Genomic DNA, 20,157 nt, shown 5'->3' with positions numbered 1-20,157 from the left:
GTCCATCCGCGGCGGCCACGCTCAATATGGCGGAAGAGCGGCGCCGCGCACGCTTCAGACCTTCACGGAGGCCCCTTGACGGCCAGGCCCTGAGATGCCTCAGCGCTGCCTGCGCCCCAGCCGGGAAGATTAGGGATCCGGCCCCCTCGGTGCTCGCTGCAGCGCGGCCCCGGTGCGCAGCCGAGCTCAGGATGGTGCGGGAGGAGGTTCGGACCTCTTCTCGTAGCGCTCGCCAGGTGGCGGAGCGCGGCGGCGGGGCAGGCGCGGCGAAGACAGCCCCGTCGCACGGCGGAGCGCGGCTGGCTGCGGAGCGAGCTGCATAAGATGGCGGCGGCGGGAGCTGAGGCGGTGGTGGCTGAAGAGGAGGAGGAGAAGCGGCTGCCGGAGGGTGACCCCGAGTCGGGCGGGGACTCGGAGGATGAGGGAGACTCGGACTCGTCCGGAGATGGCGAAGACGAGGAGAAGGAGAACGAGGCCGAGATCCAGCGACTGGAGGAGCAGGTGGGGCCGGCGGCGGCGTGGGGAGGGGGCGGCGGCAGCAGCGCGGCCTCCGCCCGGGCCCAGCCCTCACCCCGGGGAAAGCGGCGCTGGGCCGGGCCCGGCGCTCCTCACCCGCCCGCGTTGCTACGAGAGACGCGTCCGTCCGGGCGCTGTGGGGAGGGCTCGGTTCTCGGCCTCCCCTCCTGGGGACCCTGCGGGGGCTTCTCTTTGTGGCTGCCCGCTGGGGCAGTGCGGCCGTAACGGGGGTGAACCCGCGGCTGCTGCTGTGGATTGGTGCTGGGGATTCGCAAGGAGTTGGAAGTAGAATCTGAGCGCTTTGGGGCTGTTTCTAAAGGGAAGCCGGAGAGGAGAGCCCGCGTGGGCAGCTTGTGCTCATTGAGAGCCCCTTAGCTAGCTGCCTTTTGTTTGCTTTATCATCCTTAAAGAAACTAACGCACATTTAGCACTGTTGGAAGATGCTTTTTGAAGTTTTCCACTCATGGGTTTGTTTCTGCTGCTGGAAGCTGCTCCAGGTGCTGGCATTTGCGCTGCTGAGCACTAACCTTTAGAGCTTAGCGCCATAAGCTGAGCTCAAGGTTAACTTTAAAGCTCTGTTAAAGTGGGAAGGGCTTGTTATAAATGCCTGCTTGCGACCTGAAAGCATCCTGCAAGCAGCAGCGGAGTTTGGTGCAGCTCTGTGTAGGGAGGTGTTACACAGCCATGATGAGGTCTGTGCTCCCCAAAAGAGAGTGTGAGGTTCTGTTCTGAGCGTTTCCAGGTTTATTTGCCGCAGCCATCACTCAGCAGTGCTTTTAACGTTGTATTTCCTCTTGTCCCAAAGCTCTCCATCAATGCCTTTGACTATAACTGTCACTTGGACCTGATAAAGCTGCTCCGCCAGGAGGGAGAGCTGGTGAAGCTCCGAAGAGCTCGGCAGAAGATGAGTGAGCTCTTCCCACTTACTGAAGGTACAGAGCGCTTTCTGCTCATGTTGCACCCGATGCAGCTTTAGCATTGTCTGTGTACAATGCTGTTTCAGTACTGAGATCGTGTATGTTAGTGTCAGGCTTCAACAACGTTGTTTCAGCCCGGAGAAACCTAAAAGAGCAGATTTAGGACTCTTTGGATGGTGTTAATGACCAGCATTGAGCTGGGCCTCTGGCAGATGAATGGTAATGGGTCTATTGCAGGGATCTGAGCTTTTGCCACCTGCGCCTGCCCTGTCCCCTGCCAGAAGCTGCTGCAGTGGTGTGGGACTGGAGGGAGGGTGTTTGTGCCCATCTACTCCAGCCTCTGCTCTGCCTGTTTGCTGGGTGCTCCTGCCAGGATGGGACCTGCTGTAGCCCGGGGACAGGCGGACATCTGCCTGTGCTGCCTCTGCTGAAGGGGTAGCACCCAGTGGGATGGCAGCACTGACCCAGCTCCCCTCACTCAGTGTGACTCGAGCCCAGACAGACTCCTGCCGCAAGTGAGATTGCAGTCAAGCAGCAAAGAGAACACAGTGGTGGTGGGTGGGCCTTGAAGTGGGTGTTTCTTTACTCCTATATGAGACAGGGTAAATATTGCAGAGGCTGCTCTGCCCCGGTGCTTTTAGCCTTGGCAAGGGAAGGTTTCCTTCTGTGCAGGTGGAAGCTCGCAGCCTCTGAAGCCATTGACTGTTTCTTGTCAAAGTTGTGTCTCTGGCTGCCTCTCGGGTTGCTGCTACGCAGCCCAAATGCTGATAAGTTGCTGCTTGCAACTTCTGCCCTCTTCAAATGGGAGTGTGCTTGTTGAGTGCCAATTTGAAAAGGTCTCTACCAAACTCCCCTTTTAGATGGATCGTGAGGAGTTGTGAAGGCTGAAGTTGTGCTCTGCCTCGGCTGTCTCTTCATTTTTAACTCTGTTACTCTAAACTCTTGTAAGAAAAACCTCAACAAATGGATTGAAGCTGTTCTTTCCGACCGCTGGTGATGGATCCTGAACTTCTTCCTTTCAGAGATCTGGCTGGACTGGTTGAAGGATGAGATAAAAATGGCTTCTGAAAGCTCGGAGCGAGAGAAGGTTTACGAACTCTTTGAGAGAGCTGTGAAAGACTACATCTGTAAGTTGATGAGATGCTATCAAATGTACCCGTTGCCTTCAGGTTAGGGCTTCCTTTTCCTAGGAAAGCTTTTTCCTTCTGTTATAATGCAGAAATTGGATCAAAACCAGTGTGACGTGATGCTCAGCTTTTATGAAGCGTCGGAGTTAAGGCCAGTCAAGGGCAATGCTTTAAGTGCCACTGCAGTCCTTAAAGTCTTCTGAGCCATTGCTGTAAAAGGCTTTAAATGCATATTCTGCACTCCTCTCATCTCTCAAAGCTGCAGGTGTTACTCTCACTCGAGCAATGCTTTCTCTGCTACCCATTAGGAATTCTTTAGCTCTTTCTTTGAGGAAAGTGAATGCTTTCAAAAGGTTCATTTCTACTCCTGTCTCTGTGTTGGTTGGCAGGGTCTTTACTGCCACTTCCACTACGTGACAGCTCTTTCAGAGCAGCTTGTAATTACCCTCTGGGAGCCAGTGTTCTTGAAGCCATGCTGTGGGACCAGCTCTGATCATCCCTGGCAAAAGCCAGGGGAGTTTGTGGTGTCTCATCCCTTTTTCAGGAGCTTAAAACATGCACCTTAAAGCACTGAGTAACTGTGTGCTCTTTGGGGATTGTGGTGAAAACATGAAGCCTGAATAAACAGAGGGGGCTTGGTACCATCCAGGTAAAGCCATTGCAGACAAAATGTCACATCAGAGCACTCACAGAGCTGGCCTCACAGAATGTTGGTGATCCTTCAGGGAGAAGGAATGAAGAGCTGACAGGTGATATCCTCTGGCTCTGCTCTATGGATTGCCCTTCAGGGTTGGAAGGTCCTCTTCTGGAGCCTGAGATGTGCAATCCCAATGTCTCTTGGTTGGATGGTCTCTACTTGGGAGTACCTGAACCTGGTTTACCCAAGGACTGCATAGGCAGGAGAGGTGCCAGACAGCTGATGCTGTTGTAGCACCTCCCTCTCACCTTCATGGTTATGCAGCTAAAGCAGTTGCTGAACAGGTGAGTGCTGAAGTCTGGAAACAGAATAAGGGCCTACTTTAATCTGAGTTGTTAGTCCCAGCTCTGCACAATGTGCTCAAGAAGAGCGAAGTTGCTGTTGGGGGGATTTTGATTCATCTCTCCCTGATGCAGCTTGTGCACCAGACGTGGCATATGGGAGTCAGTAGGTGTTGGTAGCAACTGCAAGAATGACCTTCTTCAGAAGAAAACTCTTGTTTTGTTTCTCCTGACTTTGTTGAGGTCCTGAAATTTGGTTGGAATATGCCCAGTATTCAATTGGTGGCATTGGCCAGGAAGGAGGAATCGAGAGAGTTCGCTCCATCTTTGAGAGGGCACTGACTGCGGTGGGGCTGCATGTGACGAAGGGCACGGCGCTGTGGGAAGCATACCGGGAGTTTGAGAATGCCATCCTGGAAACAGCACAGGTAAGGCCAGGCTCCTGCAAGAAACAAGCTGTGCTGTGGTGTCTGAAGCGGGCTTGAGCCCCCTCATCAGTCTCCACTGAGAAAAGAGGCTGTCATGGCACACAGTCGGTTTCTCTTCAGCTTGTGGAAACTGACCTTTTGGTCTGGGAAGAGTGTTGTTTAGTTGAGTAACGGATTTGTGTTTAAATAAGATCATAAAATCTCATATCCAGAAGCAAAGTGCCACTCGGCTGCTTTGGCTTGAACTGGCAGGAAGCACTCTGAACTGAGCAGCTTCATTATTAAACAGTGTTGCTGCCAGTCAGTATTTCTGCACATGGCCATGTTTATGCTTCCAGACTCTGTCCTCCTTCAGCTTTTAACTTGTTCCTTATTTCACGCTGTTTGGGACCTTTGACTGATAGTGTGTTATCCCTGGAATGTTTGGTTCTGCTCTCTCTGTAAAAGGTGCCTTTTCAAGATGACCAGAATGTGAAATTTATGGGTTTGTACTTCACCATGTAAGAGAGGGAAGTTAAAAGATGTCCTTGCCCACAATAGGGTGGCTGTGTGTGTTCTTCAAGAATCAAGTCATTTAGAGCCCTGATCCCCCAACTCATAACCAATACCCCATAATATTCACCAGCTCCAGCTTGAGAGAACTGATTAAACTTCAGTCCTTTTGTTTGTAGCCAGCTCCTGGCAGTGTTCCATCTCCTGAGCAGCAGCAGATGCTCTGCAGCCAGCTTGAGAAGATCCACACGCTGTTCAGGCGCCAGCTGGGGATCCCACTGTTGGGTAAGAGCTGCTGAGGTGGGGTGGAGAAGCTGTTACACTCATCCAGGCTTTAGTCCTGCTTGTTCTTTCGGTAGAGCCACACAGACTCCGGCTGTAAGGCTTGTATATTCTTTAATCAATGGCATTGGCCTGTCTTTAGGGCCTCTGGAATGATGCACAGATCCCTTTTGTTCAGAAATACCCTTACGCATTGAAACAGCTTCTGTGTTTCTTCAGTATGTTATTTGGGGCTGTTTAAAGTATGAGCAGTGAGTATAAAACATAGGAACGAGGAATTCAGCTGTGGTAATCACTACACAAGAACCTCTGTTGGGAGCAGTACACACTGGCAGCTGGATTGTTGGTATCGTGCCCTCTCTAATTCATACTTTAAACTCCTTAAGTCTCTTGCTGATTTGCTTGTAGGAGAAAGTTAAGTACTTCTTCATTTGCACATTGAAAGAATTTGGGTTGCTTTCTTTACAGCCTTGGGAGAATCTTGCCACTTTGATTTTCTAAATCCAAATCCATAGCTTTAATATATCTTGCCCTGCGGTTCTGGTTGTGGTGCACTGTGTAAGGTGAGCTACCTGAACCCTGTAAGTGTTCAGTAGTGTGACAGTCAAGATTGAAAGCATAAATAAAAATACAAATATGCGTCAAACATAGGTTGAAATCTGATTATTTACTCCAATAAGTGCATTGTTGATGGGTTTTCATGCCTGTTCTATAGATATGGAGACTTCTTATGCTGAGTATGAGGAGTGGTCAGAAGATCCAATCCCAGAAACAACAATAAAGAACTACAAGAAGGCTCTCCAACAACTGGAGAAGTGCAAACCCTACGAAGAGGCACTGGTAATGTTTTACTTGCACTTATCTTTAAAAGCAAAGACTTAATTGCATGGGGATGATTCCCTTTATTCCCTGAATTGTATTGTTCTAGTCACAGAGCAGCTGCATGTTGCCAGGCGGCTTTCAGCTGTGAGCAGTGTGAGACAAGAAGCCTCACAACTGGGTAGACTGGAAACTGTTGAAGCTATTGCTTGTGTCAGGCCACCCTAAGGTGCCCAGGAGCACCCTACTCTGAGTAACAATTGAGTTGCTTGAATTGTGCTTTGGTTTAGAGTTTAATTTTTTGATTCCCTCTTTGTTTTCTAGCTGGGTGCTGAAACACCGAAGCTGGCAGAATATCAAGCTTACATTGATTTTGAAATGAAAGCAGGTGATCCAGCTCGCATTCAGTTGATCTACGAGAGGGCTTTGGCTGAGAACTGCCTTGTGCCAGACCTCTGGGCACGTTACAATCAGTATTTGGTAAGGAACAAAACCCCAGATGTTTCCAGTTTCATTTCCCTGTGTGTGGGGTTTGGTTTTATTTTAATCTTAATAGCTGTCCCTTAGTTCCTGAAGGAGTTAAAGACTGGTTTTCACCTTGCCTTTGGTTTCTTCCTGTTTCCAGTGGTGTGTTTATTGCTCGACTGAGCATTTGCTCTTTCTCCTTTAGCTGTGCATAATTAAACTGGTTGTTTGCATCGAGGTTTGTGCTATATGGCAGAGTTGACTGAGTGCCGCCAGCTTTACTGTGAGCCCTGGCATTGTCTTTGGTAGCTCCTCATCCAGAGGCATTGCTTCTGAGGATGTCCCTCCTTTTCTTCCAGCTCGTGTAGGCAAAGCAGTTCAGTGCTGTCTGGGTCACTGGGGTGGCCCAGTTAAATTAATGACAGTGCTTGTTTGAGGGATGCCAGTGCTCGTGAATGGTTTATGGTGAAGAACAAAACCTAATTTACCAAGAAGCTGAAGCAAACCCAGATGTTCAGTCTTACTTACATGTGAGCTGGCTAATGCAGTTTGAGAATCATGCTGAACTTGAGAGGCAGGGCTTTACATATGGACAGAAGGTTGGGCTGTTAGGAGATCAGTGTAACTTGCTACAGGAGGCTTATCTAGGCTGAGTTGCCCTGTTGTCTCTATCTTACCAGCTTGAGACAGCAGGTTGTGGGTGGCTGAAGCAGGCTATGTGTACACCCTCCTTGTTTTGTATCCTTTCCTCTCCTCTTAATGTATGAAGAGCAGTTGGAAATTTACTCGGTGCCTTTGTTATATTTATCTCATTGGCAGAAAACACCTAACTGGCTTGGTTAAAGCAGATGGTTAGGTATTGCAGACTGACGTGGCATAGAGTTGTTGGTTGCGTTGTTCCTGACCATATCCTTTCTGATTTGAAGGTCTTCACTGAGATTGTAGGAGTACAGACTTTAAAATACCCACCCTGTCTTAGCTTTTCAAATGTAAAAGTACTTTTTTAAGGTGTTGCTCTTCATAAGCTGTTATTTTGCCATGGATGGTCTCTCTGGCTAACAGGAACATAAAACTTTGTTGTATGCTTATTCCAGGACCGGCAGCTGAAGGTGAAGGAATTGGTCTTGTCCGCTCATGACCGCGCTGTTAGGAACTGTCCCTGGACGGTGGGGCTGTGGATTAGGTATCTTCTGGCGATGGAGAGGCACAGAGTTGATCACAGCATTATTTCTGGTAAAGAAAGGCCATCTCAGCAAACCTTCTCTCCAGTACAGAACTGCTTTCTGCACCCTGAATAACGCCTGACAGATGGTGGCTTGCAGAACACTGTAGGATTTGTTTTCATCCTGCTGCAGCAGTCTTAAAGCTGATGAAATGTGCAGCATCATGTTCCCAGGGCAGAGCTGCTGCTGTTGAGCAGCTTCACTTCTGAGCAAGCAATGAACAACTTCAGTAATGTTCATGCAAACTGGCTTGTAAATCTCCTTCCTAAACCCCATTTACCATATGCAGGAGTTACTGTATTTTCCTGTCTCCAGATACACAAGGTGTATGGACTTCTTTGCTATATACTGTAGCTTGCTAATTTTGTCAATATCTGGAAAATAAATGTGTTTGTATGTTTTTTTCCCTCATTTTCTTTCAGAAATGTTTGAAAAAGCTCTGAATGCAGGTTTTATTCAGGCAACGGACTACGTAGAAATCTGGCAGGCGTATCTTGATTACCTGAGAAGAAGGGTGGATTTTACACAAGGTACCTATGCTATAGGTGTGAATAAATGTTTAATCTCTTTCCTGGGTATCTCCCTGGTATTGTTAAAGAGTGTAACAGCATTTTGGTAGTTTAACATCTTTCACAAAACCTGTTTTCTGGCCAGTCAGTGTCTCTAAAATATATGAACTCAGTGAGTTTAAAGCAGCTCTCGCTGACAGAATAGATTGTGCTGCTGCAAAAATGCCCTCCCTTATGTTTTAGGTGCTTGATGTCTTTTTATTATGCATTTAGTGAGTTTTACTGAAGTGCTAACATGTAGGTTCCCCTTTAAAATCATTGTGGGTGATAAGGAAGAGGTTTTAGTGGTGGGAGATGAAAGAATTGCCTTAAAATAATTGGATTTTCTTTCTTTCTAAAGACTCAAGTAAGGAACTGGAAGAGCTGCGGTCCGCATTTGCCCGTGCTGTGGAGTATTTGAAACAAGAAGTAGAGGAGAGTAAGTAAAATCATCCAATACATTGTTTTCTCTTGTTCAAGGATAATTTTAATAAGACCAGTTCTTCCCATGATGTTTAACTTGTCCTCAAGTGTCTCAAACCCTTTAAGAAGGCTGCAGATACACATCTCGTGTACAATGTAGAAGTTGTTTAATAAACACTCTTATTTCCACGAGCCCTTCACAAACAGTTCTTGGTTTTATTCCCAGGATTCAGTGAAAGCGGTGATCCATCCTGCACCATCATGCAGAACTGGGCAAGAATTGAGGTGAGGTTTCCATTTGCTCTATTTAAATTGCTAGGCTAGAGGAAATGGGTCCTTTTAAGGTTCCAACCACAGAATGCAATCCTCTTGTACTTTGGCATTTTGTCGGGTTACTTCAGTGACTAAATCTCTCTTCTTCCACTCCTGTGTCTGGACTGATCAAGCACATAGTGTAGTTTCACGCTTGAAGAGCAATATCCCAGGAAGGAAATGGCATTCTCTTTGAGAAGGTTGTCAGGACTGTTAGTGTGTTGATGCTGCTGTGACTGCAGTGTGATACAGAAGTGTGTGAGTACCTTGGTTAGCGGGCTGGCCACACTGGCTTGGAACTGAGCACTGAGGCTGTAAGCTGCCTGGAATCCTGCCTAATTTACTGCTGTCTACACCAACTAGATTCAAACTAGTACAGATATCAATGTGCTGGTGCAATCGCTGCCTGTGAGTGGATGTTTTATTTCCTTGTTTTGCCACAGACCCATACAGATCAGGATAAGTCCTGTTACCTTTGTGCTGGAACGCCTTGGGACATAACACATGGGGTGGATTGCAAAGTCTCAAGCATTGCAATCCTCCTGGACAGTGCGTGTCTGGATCTGAATGAATGACTTTCCCCTTCTATCTGTAGTGTTTTCTTGCCCTGGGGGTGGAGGGAAGGCAGGGGGGAAATGGTGCTGAATAAATAATCTGCAGTCATACTGAATGCTTTGGATGTTGTGTTTCAGGCTCGCTTGTGTAACAACATGCAGAAAGCCAGAGAACTCTGGGACAACATTATGACTAAAGGAAATGCCAAATACGCTAACATGTGGCTGGAGTATTATAACCTAGAAAGGTAAGAGCTTGGCTGGCTGGGGGAGTTCATTAGCATTTGAGTTTGCTCATCTGTGTAAGACAAGACTTGGATACTTCACATGGGTTTATATATGCTTTTATGTTTCTTGCAGCAGCTCTGCAGTATATTTTATACCTATTACAGCAGTAATGCATAGAAGGGAGGAAAACACTTGTGTAGAGTAGTTAACTGTCCTGTCTTGTGATCTGCATGTGGACGATTGCTGTGGTGTTTTCCTCCTGCAGAGCTCACGGCGATACTCAGCACTGCAGGAAGGCCTTGCATCGAGCTGTGCAATGCACCAGTGACTATCCAGAGCACGTCTGTGAGGTGTTGCTCACACTGGAGAGAATAGAAGGTAACTGTAACTGTGCATCATCTGGTTTCTGTACAATGAGAGTGCATTTTGATCCAGTGCTTTGTTCTGGTGAAGGCTTCCTTTCTTTTCACTACTGTAGTATACACAAGCGGCTCTCCTCTTTCTTTTTCTTCTTTTCTGGCCTGACTTGCAGCCTGCTGGGTTTTTCCATGCCTTCTGGGAGTCTCAGATTATACATGAGAGATTTCTGCTCTGCTTGGGTTTTCTTTTCTTTGAAGGCTCCTCATTATGGTTAGAATTTTCTTATGTGATGGTTAATATTAAGAACAAATTCCATGAACTCATTGACTCTTATTTTCCCAGAACTGTATTTTCAAATTAAGGGAAAGCTAAATACAAGGCCTTTTTTTTCCCCTATCCATTAGGAACTCTGGAAGACTGGGATGCAGCTGTTCAGAAAACAGAGAACAGACTAGCTCGAGTCAATGAACAAAGAGCAAAGGTCAGAACTTTCTGAGCTACCTGAGCAATTTATAGGGAATACCTGTATTAAGATCATGCTTGTCTGAATATCAGATCTCTAATGCTGGTTCCCATGGATAGACCTGAACTGTCTTAAAGCCTCAGAGCTATTGGTTGTAGTTTAAAAACTATGGTTCACCTCTTGTGATGCTTTTTAGTCTTTCACCTTTTGACCCTTGGATAGCTACAAGAGCAACGTGCGCTTCAGGGAAGCTCTGAGAGCAAACAGTTGATGTGCTTTAAATGTTGATGCTGTTAGTGCTGTGTTTAATGGAGCTGAGGAGAAACCCTCCAGGTTGAGTACTCTGGAAAATGCTTTGCAGTCACTGGAAAAAACAATGTCTTGTGTGTTTGTAGGCTGCTGAGAAAGAAGCTGCTCTGGCAAAGCTGGAGGAGGAGAAAGCTGAACAGCGAAAGCAGGCTCGGGCAGAAAAGAAAGCGTCCAAAAAGGCTAAAAAAGCCAGGACTGGGGACAAACGCAAAGCAGATGATGACGACGAGGGTGAATGGGGACAAGAGGAAGAAGGTAACAAAGATAAATTCAAACTTCAGACCTTTGGCAACGGGGTTATTGGCTGTCCTGCTTCTGTTAGAGGCAGCTGAGGAAGTAGCATCGCTGGTATCTTCACAGAGCTGCTGTCTGTTCAGGGTCTCTTTCCCCTGGGAGGTCTTTGTTGTGGGAATGAAATGACAGCAAGGCTAAATGGTTTCTGAGCAACAGAAGTACATGTTTATAAGGACTTACAGAGGTTTAGGTTTTATTATTTCAGAGAAATACTGTACCTTAAAGTCATTTTCCTGACTCATACGCTGCCGAGGCATGTGTCTAAATTGGATTATTCAGTATTGGAGCAGCCTCTTGGAAGGTGGTAACAGAAGATTTTAAGAGGTTACTGCCCCGGGACTTCTTCATTTTAGGTTTTCTTCTTACTTAAATAACAGTAACCCCATTAGATGAAGTGGAATGTTGTGAGTCAGTAGTTGCAACTGACAGAGAAAAGGAAAGTATTCTTTTTGCTTTCATCTAATGGTCAAATAACCTCTTGTTACTCATTACTAAAAACCTGAGGGAGGTCTCTGTGTCTGTGAGACCTGTGACTGTATTTTATGCCATTTTCAGACTCCACAGTGGTAACAGAGGACAGCTTAATTGCAATGGTGAATGAAATGGTGTAATTCTTATTAGTAAGGCTTTCAATGTTATTCATCAGCAGAGCAGCCCAGCAAGAGACACAAGGGTGATGGTTTACTTGAAGAAGACATGGAAGTAGAAATGGGACTGTTTGGGAGAAGCGGACCTGAGAAGCCAGATCGCCCAGCAAACCAGAAGGAAAAGGCAACCACCAGTCGAAAGGACATCCCCAAGGTCTTACATGACAGCAGTAAGGATAAAGTAACTGTCTTTGTCAGCAACCTCTCCTACAACATGGCAGAGCCGGAGGTGAAGCTCAAAGAGCTCTTTGAGAGCTGTGGGGAGGTGGCAGAAATCCGTCCTGTGTTCAGCAACAAGGGGACGTTCCGAGGCTATTGCTATGTGGAATTCAAGGAGGAGAAATCTGCTCTCCAGGCCCTTGCCTTGGATCGTCAAGCTGTGGAGGGGAGACCCATGTTTGTTTCTCCGTGTGTTGACAAGAACAAGCATCCAGACTTCAAGGTAGACTCCTGTTCTTTCAAGTAATAGGTTAAACAGTGGGACTGTTGTGTGTGATGAACTCATGTTGTCCTGGTTGGGAATAGTAATGTGATAATTTGGCAGTAAAACTATTTCCTGGGAGTTCTTGGTTCTTATGTTACTTTGCCATAAATCAGGATTGGCATTACTTCTTGGCGGTGTGATTGAAATCATTGGAGTCTTTGGTTTGCAAACTAACAGCCGCCTCCTTTCCTCAGGTGTTCAGGTACAGCACTACCCTGGAGAAACACAAACTGTTTATATCTGGTTTGCCATTTTCCTGCACTAAGGAAGAGCTGGAAGATGTATGTAAAGCCCATGGGAATGTCAAAGACATTCGACTGGTCACCAACCGAGCAGGCAAACCCAAGGTAGGCTTCCTTAATGCTTTCCTAATGCAATAAATCCTTCAGAAAGAATCTTGTTGTGAAGTCTTTAGTCATTACTAAGTTATTTGTAAGCCTGCAAAGAACTTGTTTTTAAGTAACTGGCTAGATTCACGTGGTGTGACTGATTCCCCTCCTTCCTCCTTCAGTGCCTTGAGGCTATTGTCCATACCATCTGCTACAGCAATAGATTTGCCAGTGAGAAATGAGCCATGTCTCTCTGACAGGGATAAATGAGTCCTTGTGAAATAAGAGACTCTAACCCAGTGACTGCTCTGCCAAAACTCCACCTCAGCCATGTCTGTGTTGGGCACTTCTAGTGGGTGCTGTGCTGGTGACAGTGTGCATGTATTCTTTCAGGTGTTTTCTAGCTCTTGGCAATATCTCGAGTACAGTTCCTGTTGTGTGCACACCTTGTCACAAGTGCTCCCGTGTGTACCCTGAGCCTTGCAGGCCACATTCTGAGCTTAGTTTGAGTTGGGATTCTGTCTAGACCACAAATAAAAGTGCTTTGGATGTTATAATCGGATTCATTTCCTGTGAAACTCATGAATGAGAGTCAGTAAGTGTAGGTTGTAGGTAAGAATTCTTTTAGCTAAAGAGCACTGGGCTTTCAGCCACGTTTAGGTGTGCTTGACCAAATGCAGAGAAAGCAGCACTAAACCTAATGTAGGGCACTTCTTTTATTTAGGGCCTGGCCTATGTGGAATATGAAAACGAAGCTCAGGCCTCGCAGGCTGTGCTGAAAATGGATGGCCTGACAGTCAAGGAGCACGTCATCAAGGTGATGATCAGTAACCCCCCCCTCCGAAAGCTGCCGGACAAGGCTGAGGCAGGCAGAGCCTCCCAGTTTGCGGTGCCGCGCCAAGTCTATGGGGCGTAAGTATAGGGGATGCTTCTTGGCAATGCTGGGAAGGGGAACACTGGGTGTCTTTACATGCTAGAATACAGGCATTTAATCTGGAATAGGGAAGAACATTTAAAAGGTGCTGAACCATCAAAAACTGGATTGATGGGGGAAAGTGGATTTTTATTCCTTATCAATAGAAACAGGTCTGTTGTGACCGAGAGTATCAAGCGTTGGACATGTTTGTGCCTTAGTACTACTGACCTCCACGTCCTCTTGTCCTGGAAAACCAGCCATTGCTCACAGTGAGCATTCTGGTTGCTCTTCCATCTTCCAGAGCACTCCCATTGCTTAGTGTTGTGTTGCATTCAGTTTCTGGGGACTGCTGGGCTGTTGTTTTATGCCAGAACTTGGGTATCCTGTTTCAAAGTGCACCCATTGAAAGCTTTGCACTACTTGTTACTGAAACCATAGACGGGAGTAGTATTGAAGAGTGTTCCTCATAGCGAACAAAGTCCTTTTTGTTTCCCCAAGTTAAACCAGTACCTTCCAAGAGCACTGGGATTCCTTTAAATGTCCGTTTTTGCTCTGCAGGCGAGGGAAGGGAAGGACACAGCTTTCCATGGTGCCTCGTGCATTGCAGCGCCAGAGTAATCCTGTGGCTAAGGCTGAGAACGGGATGGTCCAGAACTCACCAGCAGCTTCCTCCGCCCCCCCCGAGGAGCCGAAGAAGATGTCCAATGCTGACTTTGCCAAGTTGCTACTGAAAAAGTGAGCAAACAGTCTGCAATCAGCGGGTCTGGTAAAATGTGAAATGCCTTTATGGAAGCCATGTTGTGTCCTTACGCTAGCAAGGAGAGAACGCCAGTCACAATCACTTGTAAATACTGTTCTGGACTCCTGCATTCATCGAGACCAGTGTAGGATGGTACAAATCCAGGGTTTTTTTCCTCTGTTTGTAAGAGCAAAGAGTTTATGCTATGTTCTGGTAAAATGGCATTATATGATTCCTCATATTGAGGGTAACGAGGGGGGAAGTGTTTCCTGTACCGGTCGGATGCCACGTCGAGTTTCAGGCATGCTTTACGGATGTCTCTTTCGTTAAGGAACGAGATGCAATATGAAAGCTTAGTGCTAACCTTGTCAGGCTCCACTGGTCAGCTCCGATTGTGATTGCAGTCATTCTCTCTGCCCCAACAAACCCATTTGCCACCCAAACACACACTCGCAGGGACATTCATCTCCTTCCATTAAGCGTGAGATGCAGACGCTCGTAACTTCACCACAATGGCCTATTTTAGTATTGAGAGAGTTTCTATACATGTGTGTATATGTATATACACCAATACACATCTCTCTGTCTTCAGTTAATGTTCTGTTCCAGTTGCCCTGTTTTTTATATTGTGTATTTGTAAAAGAGATTCAGATTCATGATTTGAAGTGTCAGGAGGTAATCCTTAGAGCTGGTAACTTTTGTTTCCCATAAGCTGTATGTGCTGTTGCTAAGGACCATTTTCTTTCTTTGGGGTTGTTTTTGCTAGCTAGTTCATCAAGTCTTTTGCAGGTGGTTTCTGTATGGTTTTGTACAAATGTGAAGTGCAAGCTGACCTATCCTGGTTTATTAAACTCAAGTTCTCAAAGGTTTTCTATAAATACTGTTGCTTTTGTTTAAATGTGGGTGTGTTGGAATTGCACTTATCCTCTGGCAGGTGGGTAATGCTGATGTACCTCGCCTTAGGTGCACTGAGAGACACAGTGTCACTTACTTTACCCTAAATAGCTCGCTCCATCTCATATGAATATCCTGAAACCACTTCAGTCTGGTACATGAGCTTGGGTAGAAATATTGCTGCTTGGCAACTGAACCGGCTGCTGGCTCTGGAAGTCAGCACAGGCAGGGGTTGAATGTGAGGGGGGCCTCAGCGCCAAGTTCACTTGTACGACATGAGCACTGCTGCAAATAAACACTTATTTTCAGTGCTTATGTTCTGTGCTGCTTTAACTTGGCTTTACTTTGGATCGATGAGTCTGCTTTGTAGCTTGGAGCCAGGGAAGGGTGGCAGTGGTGGTGACAGAGCAGCTTGGGCCTGCCAGCCAGCTCTGGACTGCTGATACAGCTTAGACAGGCTTAATAACACTTTGGTACAAAGCTTTGGGTGGGGATGCTAAGGCTGGCCTTGCCCTCAGGGCAGGTATGTACATAACCTTAGTGAGGAATTCAGTTTCCTTTAGCTGCTGGGGCTGGACTTCATGCTTCAGAGCCCTCTGTTACACCCCAAGCCACAGGTGTATGTGGCTGTGGAGCCAGGATGTATGCACCCTCTCAGTTGCTACTCCACAAGCTGAGCTGTGCCCTCTCCTTAGTTCAGAGCAGCAGAAAAGCACCTTGAGCCTGTTCCAAACAAAAGACTTTAATATTAAAATAGTTTAATAATCTGTTACTAAAATAACATTGCATTTCCTCCCCCCCCCCAGAGCTCTAAAGTGCAGATTCTGTTTGTACTCAAAAATAAGCATACTTACACTACAAAAATAAGCATACTTTGTAAGGACAGAGCAGCCTTCCTCATTCATTTATTGTTTGCTTTCCCTGGCAGCAGTAGCTGGTACATAAGCATGGAGCGGTGCTGTAGCAGACAGGTAACTCCCAGTCTCTTGTCTGCTTGTAAAAGATGCATCCTGGCTACCTTGCAGGGAAGGAAGCGAGAAGGGATGAAGCCTAACACTGGCCAGGGACAGTCTTATGCTGTTTGGTGAAGGGGTTGAGCTTAGCTGCTCTCTAAACTGGATTGAATCCCAAGGGTTCTGAACTTAAGGGTGTTGGGATCAGGTGTGCTGCTGCAGCACTGGCAGGCAGGGGTGGAAGGAGCTGTTCTGGGTCAGGCTCTGGGTGCTTTCACCTTAAAGTGCACTTCTTGGTTCTGCACAGCAGCTTCCAGGACCTGCATGAACTGCCACTGCAGCACAGGGAGGCCTCGTGTGTTCTTGATGCGTTTGTCATAGGTAGCGTTATTACTAGTAACTAATTGTGCAGATTGAAGGAACTTCAGGTTTTTGGCAACTTTCCTATGGCCGTTCTCACCAGATCAGTACCACTGACAGAGGTTGTGTAGAACAACTTCTGCCTGCAGCTTTGTAGAAGCTCTTTCCAAGCCCTGAAGTGAAACGTGTAAGGATACAGATCCCTGCAGTCCCCAGGGATCCTGCTGGGTGACGTGGGGCTGAGGCAAGGCCTTGGAGCACCTCGCAGCTCAGTGATGTAAGTCAGCATTTCTTCTCTTGGGCCAGCCACGTCATCTGTAATCCTAAACCAAATGCTTCCCACTTGTACAAAGGCAACTGCAGGTAACCCAGGTGAAGGGCTGTGACTGGAGCAGCTGCTCAAAGCTTAAACTTAAGGAGAAAGTAAATTACACTTCAGCTTGTGGAGCCCCTCAAATCCCTCTCCCCACCTCCTTCCAGTAGCACAAGCAAGTTCTAGTACACAGTCACCATCAACAGTTCATAATTCAGCTTGGCATAATGTATATAAATAAATTATATTAATTTAACCCAATGTAAGACACTTCAAATAAACAAAATGCTAAAGAGTGGCACCTCCTGTCCAGTTATTTCCCAGCAGGAATACCGAGTGCCTTGGTGTTCAGCGGCTCCGCAATGTCCACAACCCTCAAGTCTTGATGGGGATGGTTTGTTTGCATCCAGCAGTGCTGCCATCTGCCTCGGGTAAGCCCACAGAGTACTCTGTGGTGGCAATGAGCAGCATGTCCAGGGTTGTCTCAGTACACTTTGCAATGAAGCGTATGAAAGGCCTCACATCGCCCTCGTTGGCCACTTCCAGGACGTGATAATACTCAGCCCGTTGCTCCTTGCGGATGGTGATGGGGGGGTAACCCGCCTGCATGAGGATGAGGTTCATCAGCAGGCGTGAGGTCCTCCCGTTGCCATCTGTAAATGGATGGATATAAACCAACTTGTAGTGGGCTAAAGCAGCGAATTCCACAGGGTGCAAGCTCATGGCATCTTCTGAGTTCAGCCACTGCACGAACTCCTCCATCTGCTTCTCAACATCCCGGGGATGTGGTGGGATGTGATGCCCTACAAACACATGAGTAGTCCTGAAGCGCCCTGCCTCCAGCGGGTCAGCATAGCCCAGCACCCTCCGGTGGATCTCCAGGATGTCACTGGTGGTGACTGAGCCGATCCGGGATACCAGGGTGGTGTTGACATACTTGAGAGCTGCATGCATCCCGATCACCTCGTTCTGCTCCACTAAGCTCTTCCCAGGAACGGCGTATCTGGTCTCAATGATGTGCCGTATTTCGGCCAGTGTCAGAGTGTTGCCTTCAATAGCAACCGTGTGGTAGATGTGGTGGTAGTAGGACTCCTCCATCACCCTGCGCAGGGCGGAATTGCCTTTGGGAATTGCCATCACCTTCTTCACCTTGCTGTCAATAATGCTGAAATACCTCTGGTCAATCTCTTCCACCAAAGGCAGCGTCCGGTCCCGATGGATCAAAGCCTTCTCGTTGAAGGGGGAAATGGTGAGTGCTTTGGAGTACAAGTAATCGGCTTGAATAATGTCTTTTTCCTCTTCAGAAAAGACCCCAAACTCAGTCAGGGCATCCACGTAATCAGGGTCCATTTTGAGGGCATACATAAAGAGTTTGTGGGCTTTCTCCCGCTTGCCTTGGCGCTTCATTTCCAGGGCTTGGTTCAGAGCTGCTCTAGCTTCCAACTTCACCTCTGCAATGCAACAAGAGCAGCCAGATAACAGGGTAGTGAGGGTACTGGAAACTCAACCAGTCCAAAGGAGAACTTGCACTGCAGCCTTTGCTAGGCTACAAGCACATAGGCTTATTTATGCCACAGCGTGGCAGCCGAGCTGTTCCCAGCAGGAAGCGTGGCAGGATCTGTCAGCACCACAGGCCTGTTGCATCCCAGCAGAACTCGCTTTGGCCACCAGGCTGCTGTGTATGGGAGGACACAGAGCCTCAAATACACTCCTGGTGATAATTAATGCCCATTTTCCTGCTAGAAGCACAGCCCACAGCTGCTGACAGCGCTTCTGCTTCTTCACTGACTATCAAACATCTTCCCAGCTTTAATGTGGGCAGAGATACAGTGTTGGAATCGTTATTATTGCTCTGAATGTTCCCCAGATTAGTATCCCAGGCAATGAAGACAACAACCATAGCCTATCATTGCTAGAAAAGCTCTTCTATGACTACCAGGATGTCAGGATTAAGGCTCTATATCCCAGGTAACTGTGTATTAAACCAATAACCAGGTGTCCCAATTACCTTCATAGAACTTAATAGTACTAAAAGCATGAGGAAAACCTTTGGAGAGGCAAAGCAGCACCAAGAGAAGGCCAGTGCTGGCCTCTGGGCTGTTCACAGCCAATGTTAATTCACAGTTGGGCACTGAGCATTTGTTACCATTACAGGGTGTGGGGGTGGATCTATAGTGGTTGTCCCTATAGAGCAGCTCTATCCCCTGGGATGCTCTTACCTGGGGAGGCTTTGCCTTTCAGCACCAGCAGCTCCAGCCCGTTGGAGGCCACGCTGAGCTCTGTGGTGTGCCCCGTGTACCGGGTGAGCCCCGAGGAGCCAGCGCCCAGTTTACCCTTCAGGAAGGAGAGCCCCTGGAGCACTGCGTCGCACTGGTCCTCCACAGCCGGCAGCAGCAGCAGCACAAGCAAGCCCAGGAGCAGCCCGAGCACTGCTGCCCACCTGATACGGGCCCATAGCGTTACCCATTGCAGCTTGGGATCTGTTGCCATAGACACCAGGTTCATCCTGCTTCCAGCGCAGACCTGAGGAGCATCTCCTTCCCCTCCGCTCCCACCTGGGGACAGAAACAGCTTTAGCCGGAGCTATCATGGGCCGGGAGATGTCGGACTTGACCATGTACCCCTGGGGCTGTGTCACAGCCGTTGGGGTTATCCCCCTCTCCCTGCACCTCCAAGCAAGGCAGGGCAGTATCCACCATAACACAGATCCTTACGGGATCTACGCTTTACCGCAGCAGCATGAGGCGATGCTGACACCCACAAGCAGGGTGGGCACCGGGCTCTGAAGAAGGAAGGGGCTCTATCCTGCACAGCGGCCCTTTTCACCCTCCTCCGTGGGACCCGAACCCCTTCCCGGTGCTGGGGTCTCTCCCCATGACCCCATCCTCCGGTCCCCCTCATCCTCCGGCCCCATGCTTCGTCTCACCTCAGGCCGGGTCCCCCATCACCTCCACCGGCGGCTAAAGTAGCCCCACCCACCCAAGCCCCGCCCTCCGCACCCTACCATTGGCTGCACCGCCCCTCTGGTCCTCTTCTATTGGTCCTCGTAGCTGACACTCTTCTACGTTCCTCCCTTCTTCCTGCCCTCCACTTCCTGCAGCGTCTTCCGCGTAACGCCACGCCCCCAGCGTGGGAGAGGCTCGTGGAGGATGACAATTGGCGAGCGGACACATCAATCACATGAGAACAACCAATCATATGGCTAGAGGGCGGGCACACGCGCTATATTAGGGCTGGGCGTCCGCCTGCCGGTTGCTAGGTGACGGTTGCGGTGCAACGGAGCGCTCCGCTGGGCTCCTCTCAAGCCGGGGCAGGGGTCCCGGGGCTTGGGCCGGGTCCGGGGGGCCCAGGCGGGCTGGGCCGCTTGAGGGAGCGGGGCCGGGAGGTCGCAGCTCCTCGGTTGTTGCAGCCTTCCCTATCGAAAGGTTGGGGATGGCCGGGAGCTAATACTGGCAGGGCTGTTGGGGGGAGCAGCAAACCCTTCTCGGTGCTCGCAGCTTGTTTGTTCGCGTGGTAAAAGCACCTTTTCCGTGTGGGAATAGTGTTCTTACTGCGTGTATCTGTGGCCTTTGGTAAAATCCTCTCTTTCCCTGGTGTAAGGGAGCAGAATGTGTCAGTAAGTAATGGATGCTGGTGCTCTGCAGCCTGGAGCTCCCCTGGAGACCAGGAATAGAATGGTGAGAGAAAAAAAGCTTAAGGAAAAGAGAAGATTTAGGGAAATGAAGGCAGCTCTTTCAGATTTCAGTATCTAGCGAGAAGATACAACAGTTTTCTACTGGATGCT

The 20,157-nt window shown here is 48.2% G+C and overlaps 2 protein-coding genes across 8 annotated transcripts; one reads left to right on the top strand and one right to left on the bottom strand.

Moving 5' to 3' along the window:
- The first annotated feature begins 85 nt into the window (after positions 1-85).
- SART3 (spliceosome associated factor 3, U4/U6 recycling protein) lies at positions 86-17,187 on the top strand. 6 transcript variants are annotated; one of them, XM_061374700.1, is made up of 20 exons: positions 86-501; positions 1,322-1,448; positions 2,456-2,560; positions 3,782-3,966; positions 4,638-4,743; positions 5,456-5,580; positions 5,884-6,039; positions 7,119-7,257; positions 7,670-7,777; positions 8,157-8,234; positions 8,445-8,503; positions 9,223-9,332; positions 9,578-9,690; positions 10,077-10,153; positions 10,531-10,699; positions 11,388-11,827; positions 12,064-12,216; positions 12,923-13,110; positions 13,673-13,849; positions 16,687-16,789. In XM_061374700.1, the coding sequence occupies exons 1-20, from the start codon at positions 325-327 to the stop codon at positions 16,757-16,759; spliced, it is 2,865 nt and encodes a 954-aa protein (XP_061230684.1). In that variant the 5' UTR covers positions 86-324; the 3' UTR covers positions 16,760-16,789. The 6 variants fall into 6 exon arrangements, with proteins under 6 accessions (XP_061230684.1, XP_061230683.1, XP_061230686.1 ...); XM_061374699.1 differs by having other exon boundaries at positions 87-501; positions 11,385-11,827; XM_061374702.1 differs by lacking the exon at positions 16,687-16,789 and adding an exon at positions 17,084-17,187 and having other exon boundaries at positions 88-501; positions 11,385-11,827.
- Positions 16,593-19,559, bottom strand: FICD (FIC domain protein adenylyltransferase). 2 transcript variants are annotated; one of them, XM_061374705.1, is made up of 3 exons: positions 19,378-19,559; positions 18,593-18,928; positions 16,593-17,824 (listed from the first exon to the last, which is right to left on the bottom strand). In XM_061374705.1, exons 1-3 carry the CDS (start codon positions 19,544-19,546, stop codon positions 16,749-16,751), a joined length of 1,581 nt encoding a protein of 526 aa, XP_061230689.1. In that variant the 5' UTR covers positions 19,547-19,559; the 3' UTR covers positions 16,593-16,748. The 2 variants fall into 2 exon arrangements, with proteins under 2 accessions (XP_061230689.1, XP_061230692.1); XM_061374708.1 differs by lacking the exon at positions 19,378-19,559 and adding an exon at positions 19,300-19,351.
- Between the last annotated feature and the right edge of the window lie 598 nt (positions 19,560-20,157).

Source organism: Neopsephotus bourkii, unplaced genomic scaffold, assembly GCF_033783945.1.
Source record: "Neopsephotus bourkii isolate Nb327-2 ecotype Australia unplaced genomic scaffold, CSIRO-AGI_Nbou_v1 NB_1652, whole genome shotgun sequence".
Taxonomy (NCBI): Eukaryota; Metazoa; Chordata; class Aves; order Psittaciformes; family Psittacidae; genus Neopsephotus; species Neopsephotus bourkii.
The sequence above is the reverse complement of the archived record's forward strand: the minus strand, read 5'-3'. Positions and strand labels throughout refer to the sequence as shown.